General features: G+C 49.6%; 2 protein-coding genes across 4 annotated transcripts in view; both read right to left on the bottom strand.

Moving 5' to 3' along the window:
* Positions 1-2,600: 2,600 nt before the first annotated feature.
* Positions 2,601-8,253, bottom strand: OCSTAMP (osteoclast stimulatory transmembrane protein). The gene is given in 5 exon segments (XM_060032904.1): positions 2,601-2,911; positions 2,914-3,058; positions 3,060-3,415; positions 4,513-5,515; positions 8,210-8,253. Coding segments are annotated over 5 exon segments (1,701 nt in total). The 3' UTR covers positions 2,601-2,758.
* Positions 8,254-13,496: 5,243 nt separating this feature from the next.
* SLC13A3 (solute carrier family 13 member 3) overlaps positions 13,497-24,394 on the bottom strand; it is an 82,304-nt gene continuing 71,406 nt past the window's right edge. For all 3 annotated transcript variants that reach the window (XM_060030691.1, XM_060030689.1, XM_060030690.1), the window contains 3 exons: positions 19,467-19,628; positions 16,847-16,984; positions 13,497-15,546 (listed from right to left, as the gene is read on the bottom strand). In XM_060030691.1, coding sequence (XP_059886674.1) covers positions 15,370-15,546; positions 16,847-16,984; positions 19,467-19,628 — 477 coding nt within the window. In that variant the 3' untranslated portion in view covers positions 13,497-15,369. The remainder of the gene's footprint in view (positions 15,547-16,846; positions 16,985-19,466; positions 19,629-24,394) is intronic.

Genomic DNA, 24,394 nt, shown 5'->3' with positions numbered 1-24,394 from the left:
TGCACGTGAAGAAAGCCCTAGAAGCTGACCCAGTGAGCAAGAAAGCTTACTTTTTGAGAAGTATAGGGGCAATGATGAAAAGATTGTAAACTCCTATTTTGTTTTTTAAATCCCTATTGTTGAAAGCAACAACAAAAAAAACAACTCAGGGTTTTACAATAATTAATCAGGATTCATGGTCCCCCAGATCCACTCTAGCCAGAATTTGGAGGGGAGCAGAGGAGGGAGGTGAGTTTGGCCCCGGGGAATCCACAGACCCTCTTTCTGCTACATTGCCACCTCAGGACGGGCTGCCCACATTCCTTGGTTCAGGGCCCCTTCCTCACAATGACGTCACTCCAACCTCTGTTCTGGTCATCACATTCCCTCCTTTTGACTCTGACCTTCCTTCCTCCCTCTTATAAAGACCATTGTGACTATATTGCCTCCCCACACGCCCCAGAAAATCCAGGATAATCTCCCCATCTCAAGACCCTTGACTTAATCACATCCACAAAACCCCTTTGGTCATGTCAGGTGGCATATTCACAGGTTCTGGGGATTAGGGTATGAACAGTTTTGGGGGGCATTATTCTGTCTACCACATGCGTGGTACGAGGGAGCTGGCCTTAGGAGGCAAAGCTGATGCACTTCCTGGGGCCTGATGTGATTCTCTCAAATGTACTGGCTGTTTAAGTTGAAACTCTTGTCTGGGGATGTATTTCTTTTCTTTCCTTTTTTTTTTTTTTCAACATCTTTACTGGAGTATGATTGCTCTACAATGGTGCGTTAGCTTCTGCTGTATAATAAAGTGAATCAACCATACGTATACACATATCTCCGTATCCCCTCCCTCTTGCATCTCCCTCCCACCCTCCCTAGGGGATGTATTGCTTAGTGCTTTGTATCTTTCCCTTTGGCCACAAACTTGGCCTGATGCAGGCTGCTTCCAGTGCCTGACTATTCCCTTCTGCAAGCTCAGAATCTTCAGGAAGGAGCCCAGACCAGAGAGAGCGCAATTCTACCTCCAGATATCTGGCCATTCAACTAATTGTTCCTGAGCCCTTGCTCAGGTTCTGCTTTAGATGCTAGGAAAACTGTGGAGGACCAGACAGATAGCATGGGATTTACATGTTTGTGGGGATGACATGAAACACACCAGCAAGTAAACAAAAAAAAGAGTCAGCTAAACATACAAATGCATAGGGAATGAAGGATATTGATAAGGGTACGTATAAAGATGGTAAAACAACTTAATATGATAGATCAGCGGTCAGCAAACATTTTATTTAAAGAGCCAGATAGTAAATATTTCAGATTTTCTAGGCCACGTCTCAACTACTCAAATTTCCCATCAGAGCAAAAGAAGTCAGAGACAATCCTTAAACTAATGGGTGTGGCAATGGTCCAATACAACTCTAGTCATGGAAACAGGCCCGATTTGGCCCACAGATTGGAGCTTGCTGACTCCTGTAATAGAGCAGAACTAGGTGGGATGGGACAGTTTTAGGTAGAATAGTCAGGGAAGGCTTCTCTGAGGAGGTGACATTTGAGCTAATGCCCAAGTGACGCAAAGAAGTCGGCCATGCCGAGACTTGAAGAAAGAGTGTTCCGGGATGTGGGAATAGCAAAGGCATTGCCCCGAGGTGCAAACCAGCCTCTGAGGAGCTTAAAGTCCATGCGGCCAGGGCATAGGGAGGGAGGAAGAGGCTGGCTCAGTCAAGGTTTTGTGACCCAGGAAAGAGCTCTCAAAGGGATAACTACAGAGAGTTTTGTTTTGTTTTTTCCTTTCGGTCTCACAGCATGCAGGATCTTAGTTCCCTGACCAGGGATTGAACCTGTGACCCCTGCAGTGCAAGCACGGAGTCGTAACCACTGGACCATCAGGGAATTCCCTAAAGAGAATTTAATGAAGGCATAGAGGTGGGGACTTGGTTAAGGGAATGATAACGACACCCCCAGAGACCTGTACCTGGTAGATGGAAGCTGTGCCTCTCTGGAACGCAGGGGGAACCGTAGCAGTGGGAGCGAGGTCACCCAGAGCGTGGAACGTGGCCTTTGCCAAATAAATGCCCAGAAGGCCGCAGGGCTAAACAGCCTGACCTCGTTCTCTCTTCCCACTTTAAATCACCTGCCGGTGCCTCCCATTGGCTGAGCCCAACCAGGAGTCAGAGGTCAAGGGAACCAGGGTGATAGAACCACAAATGTCAGACTCCTGGGAAAGAGAGCAGGTGAGAGAAAAGCAGAGAACGACCCGGAGGGAAAAACAGGGAATACCAAGCCCACAGGGTATGGAGTTGCGATTTTATTGTAACTTCGATAGGGATGGAGTTGCCATAAAATACGGATTACCCAACAATTTGAATTTCAGATAAACAACAAATACGGGTTTCGTATAAGTAGCCTCGGGACATACTTATACCAAACCCGTATTCATTGTTTATCCGAAATTCAAGTTGAACCAGGTGTCCTGTATTTTTATTTGCTAAACCTGGCAACCCTAGATGGGGAAACCCTGAAGGAATTTGAAGCAAAGGAATAACAATCTAATTTAGAATTTAATAAATACATTTATTTATAAAATCAAGAAAATTTTAATGAGTATAAATAAGTTCAGAAGATCCAGAGACATATAAATAAGTTCCAGGGGCGTTTAGACACAGTCAGGGTGCAAAGTCTCCACCTACCAGGTACAGCAGCCTGTGCAGACGGAAGCCTGGACAGACACCTGGCACCAGCCGGAGGAACACTGTCTTCACTTTGCATCGTCCTTTTCTGTTTATCCAGGCCTTTCCTGCCCAGTATCTCTTTCCGCCCTTAACACATTCCCGTGTGCAAAGTAGGTCACACTGATTGTTGTTACGCAGTCCTTATGCAGATATAGAAACCAAGGCTCAGAGAGGTGAAGCGACCTAGCCAAGGTCACACAGGGGAGGCAGCAGAAGGGCCAAGGTTACCACTCAGGTCTGGGCAACTCCAAAGTGCTTTCCTCTCGGCGCCATTGCTGTCTGTCCTTCCAGGTATCCAGCAGGTCTGTCTAGCCGTTCTAGGTGCTTGCTGCCCCGCCCGGGTTTCAGGAGCAGTATGGAGTGCCCGGGGCCAGCTGCTGGCCTCGGTGCCTGTCATATCTTCGCTGGAGCCGGGCATGAAGGTGGTGGACCCTCCTTGCCTCCTGGGTCTTGAAGAAGGAGGCAGCGATGCTGTGCCTCAGGCGCCGGGCGTAGGTCTCCAGGAGGACCGTGGAGCAAGCGACGAGCTGCAGGGCGCCTGCGGCCAGGTGGGCGGCTGTGTGCGGGCGCCGGGGGGGCAGCAGCGGGCAGCCAGGGGCGATGAAGCGCAGCTCCCACTGGAAGGAGTTGTGGGCAGAGAGGTAGGGGCTCTCCAGAGGCGGCTGGTTGAAGAGGAAAGGGATGAAGCCCAGGATGGTGTATGCAGCCTTCAAAAAGGAGAAAAAGGCAAAGTCAGCAGAGAGACACCCCAGCCGTTCCCTGCCCCCCACCACATCTGGATGCTCGTGGGTCTGGACGGGTCCAGCTTTCCCTGTCCTCATCTGCAAAATGGGCGCAAAATCTGACCGTTTTGAGGAGGGTCAACTGAGATCAGGCATCTGAAACAGGCTTTTTACGGAATGAAAAGCACCATACAAATGCTATTGATATTGTTATTACTCTTTGCAGGGAACACTTTAGAGAAAACCAATTCATGCTTAAGGGCATTTACTCTTTTCTGAGCCCGTAGCGAAACTTCAGATGTTCTAGTCCATCAAGTAAGCACAATTTTATGAGGATGAGTCCATGAGCAGCTTCATTTAAAAGAGGGGAACCTGGGCTTCCCTGGTGGCACAGTGGTTGAGAGTCCGCCTGCCGATGCAGGGGACATGGGTTCGTGCCCCGGTCCGGGAGGATCCCACATGCCGCGGAGCAGCTGGGCCCGTGAGCCATGGCCGCTGGGCCTGCGCGTCCGGAGCCTGTGCTCCGCAACGGGAGAGGCCAGAACAGTGAGAGGCCCGCGTACCGCAAAAAAAATACAAAACAGGAAGCTGGCAGAATTGGCCCGTGGGCTGTTCCCAAGGCTTCCTCCAGTCTGTTATCTACAGATGTGAGCTATTAATAATAGTCACTATTTATTAAACATCTCCCATGTGGTATGGAGCTGCCTAGGCACTTCTAGAGACTACCACATGTTAAGACTCACAGTAACCTTGTAGGGTAAGGAGGATTGATCCAGTTTGTACAAGTGAGAAAAATGAGGCTGGGATATGCTGCGACGTGTGAAGAGTGGCCTTGGGGGGCAAATTATTTTAATATCTCTGGGTATCAGTATCTTCACCTGCGATAAGGGGTGAAAACAGAACCCACTGCCTCAGGCTGTCGTGAGAATTACATGGTTCGTCTGCCAAAGCCCCTGGATCCCACAGCGTATCCAAGCACCACGACTCGAAGGCAAGTAAAATTCAATTTTGAGTCAAGGGTTTAACAAACCCTATCCTCTCCCTCAAGGAAATGACTCTGTGCCCACCTTCCTGTCACTTACATCATATTTGATGGTGAGCGTGATGGGCACAGCGGGAAGCTGCTGAGCCCAGCCCACGGCTGCCTGCGCCAGGAGAAAGGCCGCGTGGTCCACGGCCACTGTCACAGCTGTGGCCATCAGGAGCAGGGTAAGCAGCCCCAGCCTTAGGAGACAACTCAGCAGCTCCCCCTGGGACAGCCTTGGCCGGGCCGCCCACAGCAGCCAGGCTGGTGGGGAGGCCACCAGGTGCGTGGCCCCGACCTCTGCCAGCTGCTGAGCCAGCTGCCAGGTAGCATAGATGTTATCAAACTGCAGGTCCGTCAGGTATCGATGGAGGTACCAGGCTGAATCCACCAGGAGGCCCAGCATAAAGAGCCCTGTGACTGCCCGCTGGGTCCCCAGGGCCACCACCTGGGCCAAGGACTCCAGGCCGGAGAAGTCCTCCAGGACCTGCTGAGTGACCCTGAACACGTGGAGCCGGAAGGCGGAGCCATCGCCCTGGGCCTGGAGCGTCAGGCCGTGGCTGCCTGCTTGGCCGTCAGGGCCCAGAGCCTGGGAGGCTCTGTGCAGCTGATGAGTGGTGTTGAGCAGACTCTCCAGGGACCCCTCCGTGACACACCTCAGCACCTGCCCAGCTGCGTGCATGTTGGCCAAGATGTTGGGCACCACGACAATGGCCAGGGTGGCGGTACTCCAGGATAGGAGCAGGCGGCGGCCCTGCTCCGTGCCCAGGGTGGGCACGCTGAGTGCAAACAGACAGCGGGCGGGGGGCACCAGTCCCAGGCCCAGGAAGGCCAGGAGGCCACAGACAGTGGCCACCATGGCCGAGGGCCCTAGAGGATAAAGCAGCAGGGACACCAGCCCATAGTAGGTCAGACCCGCGGCAGCAATGGCCAGGGAACCACACAGGAGGAGCTGGGTCAGCAGCTGGCCACAGCTGGCTGGGACAGGCTGGGAGAAGACAACCCAGGCGGCCTGCAGCAGGGCAAGGGCCTTGTGGAGCCCCAGGTACCAGAATCTCCACCTGCACACAAGGAAATAGGGGGAGCCTCTATCAGGAGGGTTGGGGCATTGTGTGTCTGCCCAATGCCCCTGCCCTACAAACTTATCAACTGCCAACAGGCTCCACCCCTTTAGCCACAGTGGTGGGCACTCCTCCCAGGTGGGCCAATCAGAGTAACCCACCCCAAACCCACATGACCTAAGCTGAGCCAATCAGAGCCTTCCCCAGGATTATTCTCACTGACTTGTCAGGGAAGAACTAGTTTCCATGCAGTTCCTGAGGATGAGAGGATGAATACCTGGGCTGCTTGTGTCTTGTGAGGGCAACTGGTGCAAGGGAATGAAAGAGTCATGGAGAGAGAAGCACAAATGAAAGAGAGAGGATGAGAGAGAGAGAAATGGGGAGAGATGCTTTTTCACTTGAATTCATAGTCTTGGTCAGCTCAGTGTGACCCTGGACACTCCTTCTTTATGAATCTCAGTATTTCCTCTATAATTTAGAGGATGGGAAGAGTGGACCAGTTGATCTCTGAGGAACTTTTCTCCTCTATTGTACTCTTATTTATTCATTCAACAAATATTTATTAAGCAACTACTCTGTGCTAGCCATTGGAGAAACAGGAATGGATAAAACAGAGGAGAATTCCTGGCCTCATAGAGCTTCCATGGAAGAGTGATAGCAGAGGAATAGTAAGAAGAGGTTGGGCTCTGGATACGTTTTGCTGGAAGAGCCAACACGATTGGCAGACTGATTGGTTGTGAGTGTGAGAGAAAGAGGGGGTTTCAGGATGACAATGAGGTTTTGTGTCTGAGCAGCTGAAAGCACTGAGGTGTTGTTTCCTGAGATGGGAAATCTGTGGTTGAAACAGGTTTGGGTGGAGGGGGGAGAGGAAGAATTCAGCTGGCAGTCAGAAATTTGAGCTGCAAGCTGCTGAATGTGTGATTGGAAACAATCTGGAACTCAGAGGAGAGAGCAGGCTGGAGATATAAAGCTGGGAGTTGTGGATTGATAGACGGTATTTAAAGTCATGGGGTAGATGAGATTCCTTAAGACCGTGTGCTGACGGGGAGGAAAGAGCTCCGAAGACAGAGCTTAGTGGCACTCCAGGGTTCATGGGTTGGGAGATGAGGAGGAACCAGCCCAGGAGACCAAGAAGCCAGGCACTGTGGAGCTTGGGAAGCCAAGGCAATGAAATGTTTCAAGAAGGGAGTGAGCAAACGTGTCAAGTGCTGCTGGTGGGTCAAGAAGGATGAGAGCTGAGCAATGACCATTGGATTTAGCCACGTGGAAGTCACTGGTGACCTGGACCAGGGCACCTGGGTGGCTTGTTCACTAGAGTGGACCCAAGGGAGGCTGGATGGAGAAGAAATTGAGGCACGAGTACAGACAACGGTTTCAGGTCATTTTTGCAGTAAAGGTGCAGAGAAATGTTGCAGTAGTTGACATGGGAAATGGAACCAAGTTCCTTTAGGATGGAGGAACTTGAGCATGTTTGCAGATGGGGGATCCAATCAAGAGGGGAGACATTGATGAAAGGGAGGCTTGCTGGTGTGACATTCTTCAGTGAGTGGCATGGGTGAGATTGAGAGCATGGAAACTGGGGCTGGTCTTAGAAAGGAGCAGGGGCTGTTCATCCTTAGTAGCAGGTGGGAAGGCACAGGAAATGGTTACAGGTGATGGTGAATGGACAGGTAAGGTGTGCGTACTTATGTATCAGTATCAACCAGTATACACAGAACAGAGCAATAGTTAAGGGCGTGACCTCCAGACTGCTTGGGTTCAAATCCCTACTTCATCACTCACCATCTGTGTGACCTTGGTCAAGTTTCTTAACCTCTTCGTGCCTCAGTTTTCTCATCTGTAAAATGGTGCATAAAAGTGATACCTCATAGGGTCATGGCATATAGGAAGTACCATGTCAGCTATTACCTGTCACTAGAGCCTCAATTCCACCAGGGCAGGGACTTGGTCTCTTTTGATCACTGATAAATACCAAGGACCTAGAATAGTGTCTGATGTATAGTGGGTGCTCCGTAAATATTTGTGGACTGTAGCATGTTTACTTCTGTTTGTTCAGGGTAGCAGGAAGGCAGATCAGCACTGATGGTGAGGATGCTAGAGGAGATGATGGAAATTTGAAGGCGAAGAAGAAGGTATAACATAGGTGGCCAGGAAAGTGGGAGAGTAAATGAACTCGAGAAGTTATATACACGCTGGGCGGCATTGAGGACCCACTTGAGGTTAGAGGTGATGAATTAGGGTCTTCCCAGTCCCGCTGACATTTTAATTTGGGACTAAACTCCCTTCTACTGTATAATTCATATTTGAAACATGGTCGCTGTTAAAGTGATAGCTAATAATTTGAATGACATTGGAATGGAAAACCAATTGTAAATCGTATTGGGTGCCAAGGTCTGTGCTGAATGTTGTAAATGCTAAGGAACCTGCTGCCATTCGTTGGGAGCTTACTCTGAGCCGAGCATGATGGCAAGCCCTGAGCATGCGTTTTCTCATTCAATTCTCACAACAGTCTCGTAGACATTATCATTACTCCCATTTCACAGATGGGGAAACTGAGGCTCAAAGAGGTGAGGATTTACCCAAGGTCACACAGCCAGGGAATGGCAGAGACTGAGACCTAGCTCATACCCATCAGGCCTGACCACTGACTGTTTTCTTGCCTGTGGCCCCCAGTGTCCAAGTCCCCAGACCTACCCGGTCCTGACGAGATGCTCAGCTATCTCCTGGGGGGCCCTCATGCTCCCTGAACAGCAGTGGATCTGGGCAGGCGGGCTCAGGCAGCGAAGGTAAGTGGAGAGGAAGTGGGGGGAATTCCGTCCTCCAAAAGTGACCAGAACTGTCACTTCTGCTTTTCTGCCCTGATTTAAGTGCCTCTGCTGGCCTTGTCCCGCCCTGCCTGGGCCCACCTCCCAGGGGGGTGGGCAAGCTGACTCATCCTCTTCCGGCAGGCAGGAGCCAGTGGAAGGTGTGGGAGGAGAGAAGAGGCCTTTTCCAAGCAAAGTCTCTAATCCTGATAGCAGGAAGGTAGAATTAGTCCCATTTTACAGAGGAAGAAACTGAGGCTCAGAGAAGCCATACAGCTCATTAGCGGTAGTGCTGGGGCTAGAACTCAGCTCGGCTTCATGTTCCTTCCCCTTGCATAGTTATGTGCCCCCAGAAGAGCGTGATCTCTAACTCTCAGGGGGTGGAAACCCACAGGAGACAATTGGACCTCTGCTATGACTTTCCAATCGTCAGGGACTCTGGTCTCCCGCTCAGCTCCCTTCCTGTCTTTATCCCAACATGGACCTGGCTTCCAATCACAGTTCCGTCCCTCCCTAGCTGTGTGACCTTGGGCAGGTGACCTTGCCTCTCTGTCTCAGTTTTCTCCTCTTAAAAGAGCGTAAGGATAAGAACAGTTAACATTTATCGAGCCCTTGTTAAGTATCAGGCACTCTGCTACATAGCTTCTCTTGGCGTTCACTGAATCTTTTTTTTCCAACAACCCTTTGTGGCAAGGACTGTTATTTCCATTCTTTAGTTCAGAAAACTGAGATCCAGAGACTTAAGTCCCTTAACCCAGCCGCTCAGGTAGTAACAGGTAGAGCCACGATTTATAGTCAGCATCCTTGCTCCAGAGTTTACTGGTCAGCCACTGGGCCCTACTGGTGGGGAGGGAAGAATTCACAAGGTTCTTGGGATGCGTCTGGCACTGCCAAGAGCAGGCACTCAGTGAACGTGAATTCTCTGTTTGTGGGCTCTGCCGCAGTCACTGACCTGCAGGTACACTTCTGGGCTGTTCTGAAAGCCAATCCCTTCCTGGAAAGCAGACCCTCCTCCCCCCTACACTCCAGTGTCTCTGTGCCCCATCACTGCCAGCAGGACCACCTCCGTCAGGAGGCCTCTCCTGAGCGCCCAGCCCCCCACCCTACAGGATGGACTGGGGCGGGGGGCACAGTTAGGCAGTGTTCCAGACTCCCTGTCGTTTCCTTTCTAAGGACATTGCCTGGGTCACTTGCTCAGGCCTGAAGGAGCGTGTTCCATGGCCCAGATAAGGGAAGTGGCATTCTCATAGTCACACCATTGGATGAGACACCTGTAGTCCTCAGAGGGCTTAACACCCTCCCTGGATCACAAGCCGCTCTAGGAAGCCAGGCCACTGTCAAGTCTGCAAAGAACTGGGCACACAGAGTAGACGGAGAGCAGGAAATGCAGGTACCTGCAGGGGCCACCTAAGGTAAGGAGCAGAGGGCCAGGTGGAAACAGCGGTGAACTGCCATGTGGAGGCCCTTTGAAAAGGGCAGCTTCCACTCCGCTCCAGCTAGGGGTTGAAGCCCCTCCAAAGTGAGGCCCAACATTACCAGGGTGGCCAGTTTTTCCAAAGATGCCAGTCATTCCCAATTTTATGTAGACGCCTCCAAGTTTCAAAAGCCAGTATTTTTAAAAAGTGAAAGACCCTTGTGCAGGCCAGTCTTGGTAGGTCTGTGGGGCAAAGCCAGCATAAAGGCCACCAGTTTACAAGTTCTGACAGAGGCCTCAGTAGGACTGATGCAGGGAGCAGTCTAGCTGTTCCTCTGATCTGCAGGGTCCCTGGGGTGGAGGTGGCAGACTTCACTCAAAGGCCAGCTATGCCACTTACTGTGCTGTGTGACCTTGGGAAAGACACTGTCCCTCTCTGAACTTGGATGTACTCTGCTATAATGAGGAGAATACTAGTACGTGCTTCTTAGGGTTGAGAATTCAATGTGATAATGTATGTTCAGTGCCCAGTAAACAATATATAAATGCTCCAGGCCAGCTCTTTCCAACCTGGACTGATAGTTTGGCCTGAGTGAGCCCCAGGCTTCTCAGACCAGATCTTACAGGCCTCTATGATGCCCACTGGACCAGATCCTGTGGCCTGGGTCCCATCACACAGGAAACTTCAGGGCATTGTGCTGGTCGGAGGGAAAAGTCCTGGAAAACACCGGCATTTGCTTAGTTACTGCACTGGCATGAGGGAGCTGATTGGTTAAGGAACATGTTGGTCATTTCCCCAGGGCCTCTAGTGGATGCATAAGATCTGGGAGGATGTGAGCATAGGGAGGGAAAGGGCAGAAGATATTTTTGGCTTTTCTCAGCACATACAGGCAGTCACTTCTGCCTATATAAGGCTGGCCTGAACCTAAGCCCACAGCATCCGGAAGGAGTGTCTGAATCATCAAAACTAGAATGAGCTTTGCTGAGCGGAATTCTGGGTGGAGGATTCAGAGCCATAAGACAGAACATGAAGAGGAAGTGGTAAGTCTTCAGTTCTAGAATCACAATCAGAGGTCCATAGAATATTAGAGTTATTGAAGTTTACAGCTTGTGGGGGTAGAATGTTGCCACCGTCCAGTTGGCTTCAGAATGTGGAGAGGTGGCTAGAGTCTTATCGGATAGGCAGTGCTCTCTTAGAGAAATGATGTGAGTCACATAGAAAGTTTTTAAATTTCTAGTGGTCACATTTAAAAAGTGAAAATAATTTTAATAAAATATTTTATTCAACCTAATGCATCCAAAATATTATCCTTTTAACATGTAATTAATACAAAAAAATGATAAAGGAGGACCTGGATTGGCTGCATCAAAGGACTCCCTTACATTCTGGCTTCTGTTGGTATGACGGTTAATTTCATGTGTCAACTTGGTTGGGCCATGGTATCCAGATATTTGATCAAACATTATTCTGGATCTTTCTGTGAGGGTGTTTCCACATGAGATTTACATTGAAATCAATGGAGTTTTAATAAAGCAGATTGCTCTCCATAACGTGGTGGGCCTCGTTTAATCAGTTGAAGGCCTGAAAAGAACAAAAGGCCAACTTCGCCTGAGCAAGAGGGAATTCTGCTAGCAGGCTGCCTTTGGGCTCGAACTGCAACTCTTTCCATATGTACACATCTTGTTGGTTCTGTTTCTCTGGAGAACCCTCATCAATACAGCTGTGTTTGCCCATTGGGGAGCCCCAGCAGGAGAGCTGAGAGAGAGAGAGAGGGGAGGAAGACCCAGGGCAGCTACTTCCCTGTGAACTCATCAAGGGCTGGATGTGTCCCTGGACACACCTGGAGTTGCCAGCTCCAGGTTAGCAGCTGTCCTGCAGACCCTGGGCTGAGAGGTGCTTCTCCATGACTAAGCCCTTCCTCTCACCACCAGGGTCTATGCTTTCTCTTGTGGTTTCCATAAGTGACCACCTGCCCACACCTTGTAACTAGACCCTCATCTCTCAGATGGGGAAACCAAAGTCCAAACAGTAAAGGGCCTGCTTAAGGTCATACAGATGTTATGGGTGGAGCCGGCTGTCCAATGCGGCTTACTGAACTCCTCGCTCAACGAGTTTTACTCACCTTTTTCCCCCATTTACCCTCACAGCTTCCATTCCTCTGCCCACATGATCCTGCGCTTCTCTTTGACGTTTGTGCCGGAGTCTGTCCGTGTCCATGCTATCACTCCACATTTCATCGCGTCTGCTTGTGGCCATGTTTCCGCGGTGTGCTTCCTCCATGTTTTATTTAAATGCCCCTCTTCCCCAGTGATGGTCACCTTGGTGGCCTCCAGCTCCTTGGTACCTCAGACAACTGTGGCATGAATATCCTCCTACATTGTCTCCTTAGGGACCCATGGGATAGTTTTGCTGGGATATAAGCCCAAGAACAGGATGGGCCATAGGAACGCAGACAATGAATCCCCAATTACTACCAAGTTGCTTTCCAGGCTGAAGGTAATAGCTGTCTCGCCAACAGAAAACAAGGGTTTCTGTGCCCTCGCATTTCACCATCACTCACTGTCCGCTTCTCTAGTTTTCGTCAGTCTGATTGGCATGTTGTTGAACCGTGGCTTAACTTCCACCTACCTGATTACAAGTGGTCTGAGCATCTCTTTCTAAACCCGCTGGCCACTCATATATCCCTTTTCAGAACGGCATATTCGTAACTTTCACCCCATTTTCTCTTGGGTGTTATGGTGGAAGGCTTCCAAAGTTGGTGGCTAGCCATCTTCTGCCCTGTATGTGGATGGCACTCCTCCCATTAAGGAGCGGAGTTATTTCCCTCCCCTTGAACCAGGCTAACCCTGTGACCTGATGTGACCAATACAATGTGGCAGAATTGACGTTCGTTCTTGGACTCCCAAGCCCACGCCTTAAGGGGACTTGTAGCTTCTGCTTTTGCCTTCTGAGAAGCCCACTGCCACGTACAGAGGTCCAGGCTGGACTCCTGGAGAAGCCACGTGACCCTGCAGGGTCCACAGCCACCATGGACTTTCCAGCGCCACCTAAACCCCCAGCTGAGTGGCCCCAGCCACACCATGTACAGCAGAGACAAAACCAGGCCTGCAGAACTCTGACCAAGTGCAGAAATGTGTTGTGTTTTAAGGCCCTGAACTTTGGGGTGATTTGTTATGCAGCCTCCGGTGTTTTGTTTTTGTCTCTTCTGGCTTCTGGGTATTCCTTGTGTATTCCAGATGAGTCCTTGGTAAATTTCTAATGACTCTGTACCACCCCTGCCATCTCCTTTCCTCCCACACCACCTTGAGCACATGGCTGACTCCTACTGGTCTCAGCCCAGGGCCGCCTCCTCAGAGAAGTCCTCCCTGACCACCCTGGCTAACACAGCCTTTATAGCTAACATAGCCATAGGTTTCTCACACTGGCCAGTTTCATTTTCTTCTTAGCCCACGTTATGACCCAGAGTCACTTTACCTATTTGTTTACCTGCCTACTGCCTGTCTCCAGGGCTAATTTCCATGTGGCTGGGGACAGTGGACTAGCACGTAACAGATTCTAAATAAATACTGTTGAATGAATAAATGGAAGAATGAGTGAATAAAGAAATGAGCCAAACAGACCCCAGATTGAAGAGTGAGTTTGCTTTCTCATAAATTCTAGTATAGATTTACTTATCAAATGTTTACTAAGCATCTACTATGTGCCAGAAACTGTTCTAGGAACTGGAGTTACAACACTGAACAAAATAAAGTTTGTATTCTCATAGGTTTATTTTCTAGAGGGAGAGAAAGTTAATAAACAAGAAAGTAATACAGTGTCCTGACTAAATATTAAGGAGAAAAATATAGCAGGATAAGGGGATAAAAAGTAATGAGGGTGATATTTTAGACTTGATGGTCAGGGAGGCTTCTCTGGGGAGGTGACATTTGAGCAGAGACCTGAATAAAGTGAGGAACAAGCATAGATTTGGGAGCAAAGTGTTCTAGGTAACGGAAACAGCGTGTGCAAAGGCCCAGAGGCAGGAGAGTTTGAGTATGTGGCTGGAGTAGAGTGGAGAGGGGAGAGCAGTAAGGAAGTGAGGTCAGGGAGGTCAATTCTGTGAAACCCCCAGTTCCAGAACTTAGGGCTTTGAAGCTCTTTTATGGCCACAAAGGCAAATAATCTCCAGGCCCAGGGTTGATTAACATTCTTTATTTTATAGAATTTTCAATCAGAAGTATCTGAAATCACGATTCATCCGGTTATAAGCCCCTTGGGTTTCTCTGTGAATGAATTTCTCCACTGCCCCATCCAATAGAAGTGCACGCCCCACCCCAAAGGGCTGTAACTGTGACTAAATGTTGAAGTAACCCCACGGGAAGGACAGGGAGCCCATTCTCCCTCCTCCCCACTGCTCCCAGGGGAACATCCATGACTCACTTGTGCTGTTTCAAGAACAAGTTCAGTCCCTGGGTGCTGCTTCCCAGCCCGAGCTGCTTGGGGAACCTCATCCCTCAGAGGCATAGGAAGTTGGGGAGGTGAGCTTTCTGGGCCCCTCAGCCGGTGCCTTTTCGAGATGTTCCTACTTGAAGCAAGGAGGGATCAGATCCTCTAGGACAGGCCCCACCAGCCACTGGCTCAGGGGAAGTCTTAAGTTGTCCTCGTCTGTAGAAGAGGATTATGGTGTTTCCCTGCCTGAGACATTTGACCTCTTACAAGGCCCCAATTTATCTTTTGACTTTTCTCTCACCCCTGAAAAATGTGGCCTTTGCTAATCGAACATGCTTACCGCTTCGGGTCGGGGCAGGGAGGTAAAGACCAGCTCCTGGAAGAAGAAGCAGCCTGCAGTCACGAAGGCCCCTGTGGGCCACGTGCAGAAGGGGCCTGGCTGGAGGGGCCATGGGTCACCTGTGAGAGGGCATGGCCCAGACTTGGCCTGACCCTGGAACTGTGGCCACACTGAATCAGACTGAACAGGAAAATCCTAATAAGCTTGGGTAGAAAGGTCTAGAACTCCTCTTGTGCGCTCGGGAGCCCGGAGAAGCAGCAAGGAGGCTTTGCACGATCTCCATGTCCTCAGGATGTCATCTGTCCCTCCCCCTGTCTCCAGGGATTGAAAATACCCCTGGCTGCTGGGTATCAGCAGGGGTGATATTTGAATAACTGGCAGAGAATTGGCCCCCACCAAGCGGAGCGCACACCAGCTGTGAACAGCTGGAACAGCTGGACTGGGACACAGCAGCCCCAGAGTCTCTTGAAGGAAGGTGATCTCTAAAGGCAAGATGGTCTCTCCAGATGGTAACTCGTGTAGTCAGCGAGGGATGCTAGCTGTGCTTCCCACCCTACCTATTCAAGACAAACGCCATTCCAGATTTGCTTCTTGTTGCTGAAATTGGGCTTTCTTGCATCCTAACCACAGAACAGCTCAGAGATAAAGGAGCTTGTTGCTCAGGCAGCAGATCTGGGAGGTAGCTGCACCCTGACCTGCATGACAGAGGAGAAGGTATCCTAGATAACGAGACTGTGGACCCAAGTGGACCCCTGGAAGTCACCCTCGCTTGCTGCGTGCTGGATCACGGAGAAGAATTGCTTGATCATCCTGTAGGGTCCTGGCAGCAGATGAGGGCCCAGCCCGAAGAGAGTACCTGAGGGGGACTCAGAGGGTCTGAAATGTGTCATTGGCCAAGGTGGATGGCAGTGCTGTGACATTGCTTAGGTGGATGTTGGCCCAGTCCGGGAAGGTGCCCAGCTGGAAGATGGTCTGTGCCCAAGTATTCATGGCCAAGCTGAGCAGCAGGACGCCCATCACGTTCATCAGGAGTCCCGTCCGCGCCTGCAATGGAGCCCAGGGTGAGGGGGGCTCTGCTCGAGGCCCATTATACAGCTGGAAAAGCCCGGGCTCAGAGTCAGAAAGCCCTTCACCCAAGACTGCACAGCTGGGAAGTGATGGGGCCAGACACAAACCCAGGTTGGCCGATACCCAAGACCCTTCCATCTTTACACGCCTTAGGCTGACCCTCAAGGAGCTGAAAATGTCCCCATTCACTGAGTGGTTTCTAGGTGCCAGGCACTGTGCCATGCAGTTGTCACAGAGCTATGTAATTTACCCTGAAAGCAACCCTGTGAGGGCTGTTATCATCATCATCATCATCATCATCATTATTCCCATTTTACAGAAGAGGAAAATGAGGCTCAGAGAATTGGGCTCACCCAGGATCACACAACCTAAAAATAATCTGCTTTGATCAGTAAACATACCCTCTGCTTTTCATTTACTGTCTCCCTCATAGAAGGCAACCTCCTTAGAGGCAAGCCTGTGTCTCCCCTACACTGCTCAGCCCCCCGCCCAGAACATGGAATGTGCTCAGCAAATAGCTGTGCAGTGAATGAACCCACAGTGGATGAACGTCTGTCTGCCTGGGTCCCTGCTGTCTCTTTGCTCTGTGATCTCTTTCTGCCTCTCACTGTCTCCATCTGTCCTGGGGGAACTCTGTGCCTGGAGAGCCTGCGTGGGTTGAGGACTGGTTAAGCAGATTCCCCCATTTCAGTTGCACCAGCTTAGGACCCCGAAGCTTAGGTCCCTGAGCACCCACGGTGCAGACACCCCAGGCAGCCAGTGGAGGGGGAAGGGCAGCAGGAAGCAGGTGGAGGAGGGGGCAGGAGCCAGTTCAGCAGGGGAGCCTTGGCGGGGGGCCCTGCCGAAAGCTGGAGGTCCCCCGCCACTGCCACGACCCTCGGCCTCTGTCTCCTCTCCAGCAGGCTGGGCACCGAGGCCCGGCCCTAAGTCCCAGGTGTGGTCCACTGCTCCTCTCCTAGAGACGCCGCCACCGGGCACAGAGCGCTTGGCCAAACAAGTCAGAAGACAGGGCACTGCCCAGAGAGAGGGGAAGCCCCTAGTCTCTGAAGCAAACTTTGGAAAGTAGTCGCCGAGGCAGTGCTTCCTGAAGTTGACTAAGCATAAGAATCATCTCAGAGTGTTTGCTAAAAGGTATATTTCTGGTCCCACTCGGAAGGACCTATTCAGAAATTGCGGGATGTTGGGGGAAGCACAGGTCCTTCCTGCCTTGCTGCCTTGCCCACCCCTGGTGTCCACCCACCTCCCTGGACCTCTGCTAGAAAGTGCCCAGACTCACCATGTCTTTGACCAGCAAGTGTCCAGAGGCGAAGGCGATTGAGTTGGGGGGCGTCGAGACTGGAAGCATGAAGGCATAGGAGCAGCCGACTGTGCCGGGGATCATCAGATACAGGGGGTGCACCCTCAGACGGATGGCCTGGGCCAGCGGGGGCGGGACAGACCGAGGCCGAGAAACACAGAGAAGCCACACGGGAGATGGAGACAGGTGGAGACACAGAGATGCATGGAGAGAGATTGGTGAGTGAGAGAGAACGAGAGAAACAAACGGGAAGATGGATTTAAAGACACACAGAGAGAAATGCGGCCAGAACGGACACACAGGCAGACATAGAGACAGACAGACAAGAAGAGAACCAGACCGAGGGAGATATGGAGAGAACATTCCTAGGTTAGCGACATTCCAAGCACATGCAGGTTCGTCAGGGAGGATGGGCTGGGGAGATTATTCTAGAACACTCCCTCTTCCAACTGGAGTGCGTATCAGAATCACCTGGAGGGCTTGTTAAACCCCAGAGCGCTCGCGCCACCTCTTGCAGAGTTGCTGGGTCAGTAGGTCTAGGGCGGGGGGGCCCCAAGAATTTGCATTTCTAACAAGCCCCCAGGTGATGCTGATGCTTCTGGTCCAGAGACCACATCTTGAGAATCACGGCTCTAAAAAACCTCAAGTCCCCTGCCTGGGCCTTCTCTCAGCCTAACGATCCAAACAGCTGGCCTCTGGGTACCTTTTGTTGGGGCCTCACTGGATTTCAGAGATAAAGAGAGCTCAAGGTAGCACCGTCGGCACTCATTTCCAGATTTCTAAGACCGTGTGGATCAAAGGTGTCTGTGGGCTGGCCTCAGTTAGCAGACCACCGGCTCATCACCTCCCCCGAATGACACGTCCACCTGTAACTCATGTTGATCACTTTGCCAGCATTTTATTTTAAGGTTTTTTGGCCCCTCTAGGGAATTTTTGTAAACCAAAGCATATACATTTTCTCAAAAAGCACTAAGATCACCCCCTTGCATGTAAAATGTTTTGATTTTGATGATAAGCAACGTTTAGAAGAATAAATCATTTGCTAGTATCTTCTTCAGCAAAAGTTGCCCCTGCAGACCTGACTGGCTCTGCTCTCCCTCCTCCCTCCCAGAGCACCCCCATCTCTCTCAATTGCCCGATCCATCAGATCCTGGGGAAGGGTGTGATTAAATCCAATCACACTTAGCAGGGCTACGGGGACCCCTACCCCACACTGCTGGTGGGGGTGGAAATGGCACGCCCACACTTGGGAGGGCAATTTGTCCATCTCTTACAAAATTGTAAATGCATGTGCTCTTTCACCCAGGGATCTCAGTTCTGGAGATCTAGATGTATCTACGTATAAAAAGGTGCTCAGACAAGGAGAGGCCAAGGCAGCATTGCTGGGAAATAGCAGAGGCTGGAAACAACCTCTGTGTTCATCAGTAGAAGATTGCTTAAATAAAATCAGCAACTATGGATTCATAATGGAATATTCTCTAGTCATTGAGAAAGAGTAAAGTGTATCTGTGTGTGCTAATACAGTGTGATATCCATTATAAATTGATGCATAAATAAATAAAAAGCAAAAAGTGATTCAGAGAGTGTGCCTGGCATATCACTGTTTGCATACAAAGCATATACTTGCAACATCGATTTAATCTGATCACTTTGGTCTATATCGAGATAATCATATGGTTTGGTCTTCTTTAGTCTACTTAAATATAAAACTATGCTGATAGTGTCTGTTAATCAGTTTTGAAATTTCTAGTAGAATTCATATGACCTTGGATCCATTTTGTTACTCGCATCCTTGTTTACATGCGACATTGAGTTATAACTTTCTTTTCCTTTGCTCTCCTTCTGTTTTTGGTGTCAGGGTTTTGCTAACCTTGTACCTTGATTGCACAGCTTTCTCGGTCTTTCTGTGCTCTGGAACACTGGGGGTAAGTGGGGACTATCTGTTCCTTGAAGGTTTGCTAGCTCTCACCTCAGACATCCCTCTGGGGCTAGTGATCTGTAGAGCAGTGATTCTCAACCGGGGATAATTTTGCCTCCCCAGGAGACATGTGGCAATGTCTAGAGACATTTTGGATTGTCACAATTTAGTATCCAGTACGTAGAGAACAGGGATGCTGCTAAACGTCCTACAATTCACAGGACAGCTTCACATAACAGAATTCTCTGGCCCAAAATGTCAATAGTGCTGAGAAACCCTGCTTTAGAGGGAGGCTAGAGCTTTGCCTACCATTAGAATTTCTCCTAAGGTTATCTGTCCACTCAGATTTTCTACTTCTTCTTCATCCATATTTGGCAATTCCTATTTTCCTAGAAAACTCTCCATGTCACCATGGGTTACTTTTCCCACAGGAGGGAATTTCCCACAGGAGGGAATTTGGTGCATTTGGAAAATATTTACTCTGTTTATGCAGTTCTTAAAGAAAAAAACAGTATTGTTTTAAAAAATATATATCATGGTTCTGACGCTATCATGCATTTTGGACGAGAGCAATGACCAGCTGTGGCTCCTGGTGGAGTTCCCAGGAGCGAGAAAGGTTTCTGAACGTGTGTTGGGGAGAGGTGTTTCCCTCCCGCCCCAGGACCCTATATGGACCCTCACCAGCTCCGCCAGGACAGGCAGGAAGATGATGATAGTGGCCGTGTTGCTGGCAAACTCTGTGAAGAAGGCGACAACCACAGTGATGAGCAGCACGGCCAGCGCTGGTGGCACCTTCTCCAGGGGGTGCAGCTGCCCACCAATCCATGCGGATAGCCCCGACTCCTGCAGAGGGGAGGAAGCAAGGACACCTCTTCACCCCCCCGCCCTCCAACAGCTGCCCGCCCCCCCCCACCCCCACCGCCGAGCCTGGGCCAAGGCGGGAGGGTTAGGGTTGGCCACAGCGATGGCAATTACACCCTTTCATATACGGGTTGACTGAGGTTCAGAGAGGGTAAGTCACCTGCTCAAGGTCACATATTCCAGCCTGGACTTCAGCCAGCTTCTCTGCTTCCTGAGCTGCTCTGTACTCCATACTCTACAGGCCCAGGGCCCAAACCCCTGGATCCTCAAATAATCCATCTGGTTCTCCAAATAATCCATTTGGTTGTGGGACCCCCTAAACTTGAGTGGGAGAGGGGAACTGGACCCTGCATGCTAAATCTTCTCATTCCTCCAGTGATGGTTGCTAATTACAAAAATATTAACACATTTATACAAAATATTCAATATTAATTTTATAATTATTATGTATTAATACATACCAAATATATAATATATACAAGATATTATATATATCATATATAATAGGAAACGTGTCAGATATATATCAAATACAACACAACAGGATTATCAATAATAAGGATATTTATAATGAGTATTACAATGGTGGTACCACAAACAAACATTATTAACATATTATTCCTTATCATAAGAATCACCATCATTGAGGCTTTACAGGGTGCCAGGCGCCTGCCTGCATTACCTCCCTGACTCTTCCCAACCATCCAGCAAGGTAAGCATTCCTCCCTGTGTTACAGAGAAGGAACCCTAACTTGGCAAAGTTTTTGTGATTTGCTCAAGGTCCCCAAAGTAGTGACTAAGATGTATTTTGCACTCAGGGCCACGTACGTCAGTAAACTAACATTCTCCTGCAAAGTTCCTTGTCACGGGGCACCCTCCACTGGATACACCAGACTGTCACTGCACCTCTTAATGAAGGGCAGTGCCCAGAGCGGGCCACTGCCCTCCAGGACAGAGAAAAGACAAGGTCGATGGTCTCCTCCCTGGCTCCAGACTACATCTGCCACCAACGCTGCAGAATTATCTCCGAGCTCTCTCTCTGCTGAGTTCTCCAGGAATTACTGTACTTCCGAGTATTTAATAATGATACTCTCCCCCACCTCTGTCCTCACCACTTCAAATGTATGCTTAACAACCCGGAATCCAACGCACCTTCATTAAAACCCCAAAGAGGAAAAACTGATGTAAAATTGTGCTCGATGCTGCCCCCTGGTGGTGCCATGCAGCAATATCTCATTAAAGCTGCAAGGGCGCTGCCTGTAGGTCGTTTTCTTAAAGATAACAAAGCTGTAGGCTTAGGAGCTGATCAAGGGCAGAGTTGGATTAGACCCCTAACGTTTAGAATCAAGTGTATGTCTACCATAGCCCTTTTATGGTAGACATACACTTGTATGTCTACGCAGTATCTTTTGGTACCAACAAACTCCGGTTTATCGGAGACAATTTATGCTCTTTTGTATTTAATAGAAAATTTGCTGCTTATTCCAGAAATTAAGCTTTCATAGTGGATTCTAGAATGCAGTATTCTGTTTTTACATAAATAAAATAATACATCTGTCGCTACGATATGACTTAAAAGTTACCTTCAAGGAATGAATAATACATGCTAGTTTTCCCTGGAAGAGACCTTATAAAATTAAGGTGCTTCTTTCATATCTGCACTGTTTGATAGCTTAGAAATTATAGTATATGGCAGAGTCGAGCCCCAGCCCCTCCCCTGGCCCAGGGAACACTGCAGGGAAAAATGGGTCCACTAGTTTTTCCCAGAGGCCACAGCTCTGGCAAAGAGACCGACAGCGTGTGTGCAATTAAATGGAGAGCGGCTGGAGAGAGGGAATATTAATGAATTGGATGAATGAGAAGCCAAGAGCTTCCCTGTAGCCGGGCCTCTGGGTGCCAGGCTTCCAGCCAGCGTCCCAGCAGCCACTCAGGGCCCTGGCTCAGCTTCCGTAGCCGGAGGGAGGCCTGGCAGCTTCCAGAGAGAGGAGACCCCCCAGCTGCTCTCAAGGGGACTCGAACGGGCTTCACCTGCCCTTTCCCATTCCCTTCGAATCAGAAGCTCTGTTTCCTTGGAAACACACAGCCACATGGTTTTCCCAGGGACTCCAGGACCAACAACAGGCAAGGTCAGAGGCAGCATGCCCAGGGGGTGAGGACAAGGGCTCTGGAATCAGATTAAGTTTGTCCCCCCACCTTAATCCATTCTAGCTGTGTCATCCTGGGCAAGTAACTTAACCTCTCTGTGCCTCACTTCCTTTTCTGTAAACTGAGATGTACCAGTCCCTGTCCCAGAGGGTTATTGTTGGGATAAAAGGAGCTAATCTGTAAAGCACTTAGAAAAGTGCTTGGGCACCGGGCAAGTGCCCAAAACATGCCAGCTGCCATTAGTGGCATCAAGTCACGAGATGTCAGAGGTGGCGGAACACTCAGAAATTGCCCCAGGCTGTGGTTGTCAAACTGTGCTCCTTATAGCCCCCACAGTTGCCAAGAGGTACCTGAGGCCACATCGCAGGATGGGAGGGAGAGGCTGAGCTGCCCCCTCTTCCTCCTCCTTTCCCAGTTCCAGGAGGTCCTCTCTCCCTGATCTCTCTGACATATAGTAGGGTCAGATCTTAAAGGAGGGTGTTATGGTACAAGTGGAATGTTTAAAGTTAAAATCTCTGGGATTTCCCTGGTGGCGCAGTGGATAAGAATCCGCCTGCCAATGCAGGGGACACGGGTTCGATCACTGGTCCGGGAAGATCCCACATGCCGCGGAGCAACTTAAGTCCGTGTGCCACAACTACTGAGCATGCGCTCTAGAGCCGCCAGCCACAACTACTGAGCCTGCGATCTAGAGCCTGTGAGCCACGACTACTGAGCCCGTGCGCCTAGAGCCCGGCTCTGCAACAAGGGAAGCCACCGCAATGAGAAGCCCGCGCACCGCAACGAAGAGTAGTAGCCCCCGCTCGCTGCGACTAGAGAAAGCCCGCGCGCAGCAATGAAGACCCAACGCAGCCACAAATAAATAATAAATAATTCTTTTTTAAAAAGTTGAAATCTCAATAGAAAACCCTTGAAAATCTCTTTAAAATCCTCATAAAACACAATAGGCTCAGCTGTGTGTGTACAGCTCTGTATAAGAATTCTTAGGTAGAGAGAGCCAGTCAATTTGATTAAAGGAAAGGAGGAAGACTTTACGCACATGTGTGAACATTCAAACCACTGTAATACTTACAAGCTGTGTGGCATTGGGCAAATTAATGAACATCTCTGTTCCTTGATTTCTTCAAGGGGTTGTGGTGAGGCTTAAATGAGTACAGGTAGAAACGATTCCTCTATACAGTAAGTACTGAATAGAGCTTATTATTATTTATTTAACTTAACAAACACTTAATATAGTGCTCACTCTGTGCTGGGCACTCTTCTAAGTATTTTGTTAATGTTAACTTATTAATCTTCGAAACAACTCCATGAAGTAAGTAGTATAATTATCTGTATTTTATGGTTGAAGAAACTGAGGCACAAAGAGGTTGTGATTTGCCCAGATAAGTCAATTAAGTTTGGAATTTTGAGCCCAGGATCTGGCTCTTACTTCATCAGTCTACCTTGTCAATAAAATAACAACAACAGCAACAACAATAATAATAAGATAACTCTCCAGCAGGAAATGAGGGATTCAGGAGAATACACATGTTTCTACTTGCCTATAGGGTCTGTTCCACTCTGATTTAATACCAAGCTTGTATCACTGAATATATTTGTAGATAAGTTTATTGTGGGTAGAGATTAAAAGAGATATAAGTGAAGGTGTCAGAATAAGACCTTTTTTTATGAGACAGTAAAATTATAATAACAAGGGAAGTGGTGAGGTTGACATAGGCTGCTGGTTTTAACACCTGGTCTGTATCAGCCCTCTGCTAGGTACTTGCCATCCATCATGTCATCAGTCCTCAAAACAGCCCATATTGTAGGTCTTGTCCAACAAATATTTATTACACGATCATGTTATGTACTAGGACTTTTCTAGATGCTTAGAACAGCAATGGATAAGACAGGTATGGTCCCTGCCCTTGTGGAGCTTACATTCTAGTAACAGAGATGCCAATAAACAAACAAATGAACAGGATAACTTGGGGGTAGGTATGGTGTAAAGGAAATAAGTGGGGTGATAAGAGGGAGAGTGACTGTGAAGGGCGGATGCTACTTTAGACAGGGTGGTCAGGGATGGTCTCTCTGAGGACGTGACCTTGGAGCCGAGACCTGAGGGTAAGGACACAGAGATCTCAGGCAAGAGCATTTGGCAGAGAGAAAGCAGATGCAAAGGTCCTGGGGTGCAAATGAGTCGTGTGGTTGAGGAACTTTAAGGGGCCAATGGGACTGGAGGGGAGCCCACGAGGGGATAGAGGTAAGAGCTGACATCAGGAAGGTAGGCAGGGGCTGTCGTGTGTAGGCCAAGTCAAGCCATCAGACTAGAGTCTAATTATATGGGCAGTTTTGCAGCAGGAGAAACCTGCAGTGAGGACATCAAGTGGTCAAGCTCAGAGCAAGCACTGGGATCTGCTTCCAGCCCTTCAGAACCAGCAGGTGGGAGTCCAGTCCCAGTGCAAAGGCCTCTAAGCCCCAGGAGGCCTGGCTGTGACCTGGCGAGGGCACTGGGCAGGGCTAGGAAGCAGGACATGCCCTGAGCACTCTGGTCCCTCCTGCAGCAGGCCGCCTGTGGGGGGGATGGTACGAGCAGGGGTTGGGGGAGGGAGCAGCTGTCACAC

Source organism: Delphinus delphis, chromosome 15 (genome assembly GCF_949987515.2).
Source record: "Delphinus delphis chromosome 15, mDelDel1.2, whole genome shotgun sequence".
NCBI classification, from domain to species: Eukaryota; Metazoa; Chordata; class Mammalia; order Artiodactyla; family Delphinidae; genus Delphinus; species Delphinus delphis.
The sequence above is the reverse complement of the archived record's forward strand: the minus strand, read 5'-3'. Positions and strand labels throughout refer to the sequence as shown.